The sequence below is a fragment of the Camellia sinensis genome, chromosome 15, assembly GCF_055761805.1.
Source record: "Camellia sinensis isolate YWXY chromosome 15, ASM5576180v1, whole genome shotgun sequence".
Classification (NCBI taxonomy): Eukaryota; Viridiplantae; Streptophyta; class Magnoliopsida; order Ericales; family Theaceae; genus Camellia; species Camellia sinensis.
The window spans coordinates 51945106-51951222 of NC_138975.1; the positions used below are offsets into that span (position 1 = coordinate 51945106).

At 48.2% G+C, this 6117-nt stretch overlaps 1 protein-coding gene across 1 annotated transcript; it reads left to right on the plus strand.

Moving 5' to 3' along the window:
* Positions 1 to 1217: 1217 nt before the first annotated feature.
* Positions 1218 to 3187, plus strand: LOC145813668 (uncharacterized). Its single transcript, XM_082909452.1, has 3 exons — positions 1218 to 1541; positions 1624 to 1722; positions 1930 to 3187. The coding sequence occupies exons 1-3, from the start codon at positions 1251 to 1253 to the stop codon at positions 2344 to 2346; spliced, it is 807 nt and encodes a 268-aa protein (XP_082765578.1). The 5' UTR covers positions 1218 to 1250; the 3' UTR covers positions 2347 to 3187.
* Positions 3188 to 6117: the final 2930 nt, after the last annotated feature.

Genomic DNA, 6117 nt, shown 5'->3' on the forward strand with positions numbered 1-6117 from the left:
GGCGGGGTTTGGGCCCTTCTGCACCGGGTTGTCACGCTGTCCTGCCCGGAGGACCTTGATGGCAGCTTTGGTAGAGAGATGGTGGGACACCACTAATTCCTTTCATTTCTCTGCTACCGGGGACATGACTATGACCCCTTTTGATTTTGCTGTATTGACCGGCCTTGATGTCGGAGGTTGGGCCATCCCATACGATGAGGATATGGGCGAGTGGGAGGCCGCCTGGATGTATTTGTTGGGGGCTCGCCCACCTGTTGACAGGGTCTCTGGGAGAGTCCGCTATACTTGGTTTTCCTCCCATTTTCGGCGGGCTGAGATGATGCCCGAGACTCCTGAGGAGACAGAGCAGTATGCTCGTGGCTTCCTGATGTTCCTCTTCGGGACTACTCTGTTTGCCGACAGAGGGAACACCATTGGGTTATACCTGTTGAGCGCTCTGGTTGACCTATCACAGGTCAGTAGATATGATTGGGGTGGCGCTGGCCTGGCCACCCTCTACTTTTACATGAGCGCGACCTCCCGCGGGCGGGGCGATTTGCTTGGCGGCTACTGGAGAGCTTGGGAGGTACTTTCTGTCCCCTCGATTTACATTTCTGCTTTTCATTACTTGTACATTGCACACACATCGTACTTTTACAGTCTGCATTTTGCTCTCAGCATTTCGTATTTACATTCTGCACTGCTCTTCTCAGTTATGGGCTTATGTATATTTCCCATCGTTAGCCCCAGTGCTGGAGGTGGTGGGGATTCCCGTGACCCCATATTCATTGATTTTTGAGGGCCCGCACCGGGCGAGGCCTCGAGAGACCCTGGTTCGCCTGCGACAGTACTTCGACACTGTGCGACACTCAGAGGTATTTCAGAACTTTCAGTTCTTTTCATTTTCATCTTTGATTTGCTCTGTATATTCTCGTTTTCTGATTGGTTTATACATTTATCATCCGCAGATTACTTGGCAGCCTTGGGCACCTCTGGGTGATGATCTCTTACTTCAGTATACCGGAGCCTCAGGCATCTCCCGGTATAGGGTCCTGCTCGAAGGGCCAGTCGGCAGAGTCTGGTTCCTGGGGGAGCGCTTTCTGTGCCAGGTACGGGGGTATCTTTCCCAGGATGTTCCCGCGGTACCTCCGGCTAGTATGCGGACCGCTGACGGGCTCTCTTACTCAGAGGTAGTCGGCGCCATGCTAGGCATCGATGCTTTGTTATATGTTGCGGAGGGGGACTACGCCACCTATCGTCACATATATTTGATGCCTCCATTGACAGAGGCTCGTATTCCGATGATGAGACCTGCCGGTATGTCATCCTCGGATCAGGCTCAGGCTCGGGCTACAGACATCCCTTCTTCTAGCAGGGCTGGCGCATCTAGAGGTGGGAGTAGACCGTTTCCTCCGAACCCGTCGATTCATCCTCATCTGGGATGGCCAGATATGCCTACTGAGTTGATGGCGTGGCAGTATGGGACTAGCTCTCCGATTCCAGTTCCACTAGAGCCTCGGATGCCCAGTGATCGATATGCCATTGATCCGGACTCACCGCCGGTATGCTCCACTTTCGTCATTCATCATTTCAGATGTTTAGATACTCATTTGTTCACTGATGAGTATGAACTCATTTTTGCAGCCATCGCGAGGGTACATGGAGGAGATGGTTGAGCTGGTGGCCACACTCGAGGGCATGGTCCTACGCAGGGAGGCACAGTTGTCTGTTGCGGGCATTCAGGTACCCTTCAGTTTTTGGCATTGATCATACTTCTGATGACATGCTGATTTCTACTGCATCGATAGACTACTTGTGTAGAGCACATCTGACACACACCTCACTTGTACACTGTATTTACATGCACCCACTTTATGTAGCTTTTGCTTGTATCTGCATCTGATGTATATATTCGGACTGATGTATTTGAATTGAACTCTTTGTTTTCAGATGCCTTCATGGTCCGGTCAGCCACAGACCAGGCCACCTGGGCCTCATTGGGGAGCTGGGCCATCTGGGCCTTATCAGGGAGCTGGGCCATCCGGGCCTTATCAGGGGGAGGGGTCATCTCGGCCTTCCCGAGGAGCCGGGCCATCTAGGCCATTTCGAGGAGCTCGAGGGGGACCTGTCCGCAGACGCAGGGCTCATGTTGTGGAGGTGGAGTCTGATGAGGAGGAGGAGGAGGAGGCTACCGACCGTCAGTTCGAGACATCTGTCGAGGAGGGAGGCTCCGGTTTTGGCTCGGGGAACAGAGGCGAGGCTGAGGAGGATCCTGAGGACGACAGCTCCGACTCTGATGATGGTGTGGAGGTTGTTCCACAAAAGAGGACCAGGCGGGCTTCTCGTTCCCGTTCCCGAGGATTTTGATGTTGTTATTTCCATGCTTTATTTTTCTTTTTACTAGTAGTTTGTAGCACTTTGCACATTGTTAGGCAGTTTTGTTTTTGTAAAACCTGTACCTTTTGTTCGTTGTAAAGCATGATGAAATGAAATAGCTTTTGAAAAGGTGTTTGTATTTTGAACTTTTAGTATCGTATCGCATCAATTTGTTTTGCACAAGAAATGAATTTGAATGGTAATGCGCATTGTAATCACCAAATCAGGTAGTGAACCGACGCAACAAACTAAACAACCCAACTTACTAAGATATAACAGAATCTTTAGCAAGTTTACAACTCGATAAGCAAAAAGCAACAATGCAAACAAACAAGACTTTAACAAAATTTGCTTAAACAGAGAGCAAGGACTCAAAACACAAAACACGTCCGCTCGACAAACAACTCGATAAACAAAGTACAACAACTCGATAAGCAAAAAGCTCAAAAACAAAAGGTGTACTTCTGACGATCTGGGCATCGGAACGCGTCTGAAATGAAGGCCTTCGGCTCTCCTGTTGTATGGTAATGCTTGGAGTTCTCCTTCGAAGAGCAAGACAAGGCCGAGGGGACACACTGCAACATTGCCAGTCATCCATGGGAGCTGGCCGGCCAGAGATATGCCACGGCATGGAGGACTAGAGAGTTTCTGGCCCCTGTTTCAACCTTCAGTTGCGCTTTGTTAGATGAATATGTGGATTGGCTCAAAAAAGGAGGTACAAGTTGGGCCCAGCTTGGCATCAGATATCCCGTCCAACTCTGGAGTGGGACACAGAGATACTTGATTCAACTATGCCCCAAATTTATTGCTTATTAGTATTTTCAAGTTTTCTTTATGATTGTACTAAAAAGCAACCTCGATTGTAATGCAAGAGCAGGAGAACTCCATTTTGAAATCAATGAAATTGAAAGTTATGGTACTGAAAATTTTCCACTTTTGGTCCAAAAATGGTCTTAGTCGTGAAAAGATTGATTTGAACAAAGTCAACTTTTATTAAAACTTTTCAAAACTATTTTCGATGTGGATCAGAATTGGACACGCCGAAAATCTGTCACTGAAATGCACAACCCCAGATCCCTGCAACTGGAAAGTTGCCCCCTAGTTTGAAGAACAATGCGGCACTCCAAAGCAACGGAAAGTTGCCCCTTGTCTGAGTAACTTTGCACCGTCATGGCAACGGAAAGTTGCCCCTAGTTTGAACAGCACTGTACCGGAGATCATGATAAATGCTGATGGATAAAGATGACTGAGATGATTAATATGGACAGAGTTGATCGGGGAAAAGTTTATGACTGAACTTCAGGACGAAGCTGCCTACGTATCCCAAAGATGGGAATCAAGTCTTACGTAGTTCAGGCTTAGGTTCGCTCGAGTATTTTCACTCTCCTTTTGCGCTCTAACTTTTGCCAAGGCCGCCCTTTGCGGGTTTTCAACCTTGCGAGCTCAGTTTTTATGTTTTCTAATTTTTTGTGCCCTGAATCTTGCCTAGGTCGCCCTTTCGGGTTTTCGGCCTAGCGAGCCTCTCAAGGATAGTATTTCTTCAACTTGTCCATATTGATCGGTTGTGAGAACTCCAAGCCATCTAGATCCATCAGAACCACAGCCCCACCTGACCAGATAGCTTTGATGATATAAGGACTAGTCCAATTGGGTTTGAACTTGCCCCTTGGGTCGTGGATGGGAGCTCGGTTGTCTTTGAGTACCAAATCTCCCTCTTTCAGATTCCTGGACTTAACCTTCTTGTTGAAAGCCCGGGCAATTCTGCGTTGATAGCCTTGGATGTGGTACAGTGCTTTCAGTCTTCTTTCATCAAAAAGCATGAGTTCTTCGAATCTGCTTTGCTGCCAATCTGCTTCGGCTATTTGGCATTCAGCCAATACTCGTAATGATGGGACCTCAATTTCAATGGGTAGAACAGCCTCCATTCCATAGACCAATGAATATGGAGTTGCTCCAGTAGAAGTTCTGATTGAAGTCCTGTAGCCCCACAGAGCAAATGGCAGCTTGTCTGGCCAATCTCGATAGGTTTCCACCATCTTCTGTAGTATATGCTTGATATTCTTGTTGGCGGCCTCAACCGCTCCGTTGGTCTGTGGCCTGTATGTAGAGGACTTATGGAAAGCCACATTGTATTTCTCCAACAAGTCTATCACTTCTTTCTTGAAGTGGGAACCATTGTCTGAAATTATTTCGTTTGGCACCCCGTAGCGACAGATGATGTTGTTCCTGATGAACTTTGCGACATGCGACGCCTTCAACACTGCGTATGATTGGGCCTCGACCCACTTTGTGAAATAATCTATCGCTACTAGGATAAACTCATGCCCGTTGGACCCCTTCGGGGTAACAGCTCCGATCACATCAATTCCCCAGACTGAAAAAGGCCACGGCGAAGTCATGTTGTATAGTTTTGACGGTGGGATGTTCATGCGATTTGCATGAATTTGACATTTGTGGCATCGCCGAACAAAACCAATGCAATCCTCCTCCATGGTTGACCAGTAGTAGCCCTGTCTGAGGATCTTTCTGGCCAGCATTACTCCATTCATGTGTGCACCGCACTCCCCCCCATGGATGGCTTCCATCAGGCGTTTTGACTCTTCAGCTTCTACGCAGAGCTTATGCATTCCCAGATGACCCCTTTTGTACAGCTTTCCCCCGCAGATAACGAACTGAGCAGCCATTCTTCTGACAGCCCTCTTATCCTTGGCATTTGCCCCTAGCGGATATATCTCCTTTTCCAAGAAGTTCCAGATGTCGTAGTACCAGGGGTTGCCGTCTTGAACCTCTTCTATGGCGGAAATCAACTCGTACGCTGGCGCAAACTTCTGATCAATAATGACTGGACACATCCGGACTCCGGACGGGATGTCTATCATAGAAGATAGAGTTGCTAATGAATCTGCAAACCTGTTGTTCTCTCTTACGAGGTGGGTGAAATTTAGCTTCTCAAACCGAGGAATTAACAAATCCAAGGTTTGGTGGTAGGTTATCATCCTTTCCTCTTTGACCTTCCAATCTCCTTTTGCTTGAGACACAACGAGGTTCGAGTCCCCAATGACGTCCACTCGTCTCGCCCCTAGTTCTAGGGCTGCTTCTAGGCCAGCAATACATGCCTCATACTCTGCTTCATTGTTGGAAACTTTGAACCGGAGCTTGAATGCTAAAGGAATACGGGAATCATCAGGCGCTATCAGCAACACCCCTATCCCATACCCATACTGGTTTGACGCTCCGTCAAAGTACATTGTCCAAGTTTCATCTTCGACGTGCAGAATGGCTTCATCTGGGAATAGATACTCAACCGCTTCATCCCCCTCAACCGGGTGGTCGGCAAGGAACTCCGCTACCGCTCTGCCTTTTACTGACTTGCGCGTCACATACTTCAAATCAAATTCGGAGAACAACAGCAACCAACGAGCTAGCCTACCTGTAAGTGCTGGTTTCTCGAAAAGATATTTGATGGGATCCAAACGCGAAACCAACATTACAGAGTGGGCTAACAGGTAGTGCCGCAGCTTCCTGGTTGCCCATACCAAGGCCAAACAAGCCTTCTCTAGCGGTGTATAGCGGATCTCGTAATCCAACATCTTTTTGCTCAGATAGTAGATGGCTCTTTCTACTTTGTCTTCTGATTCCTGCGCGAGCATGCAACCCATGGTGGTCTCAGTTACTGAAAGGTATAGTATCAACGGTCTCCCCGGCTCTGGCGGTGACAACACGGGTGGGTTCTGTAGGTACTCTTTGATCTGCTCAAAAGCT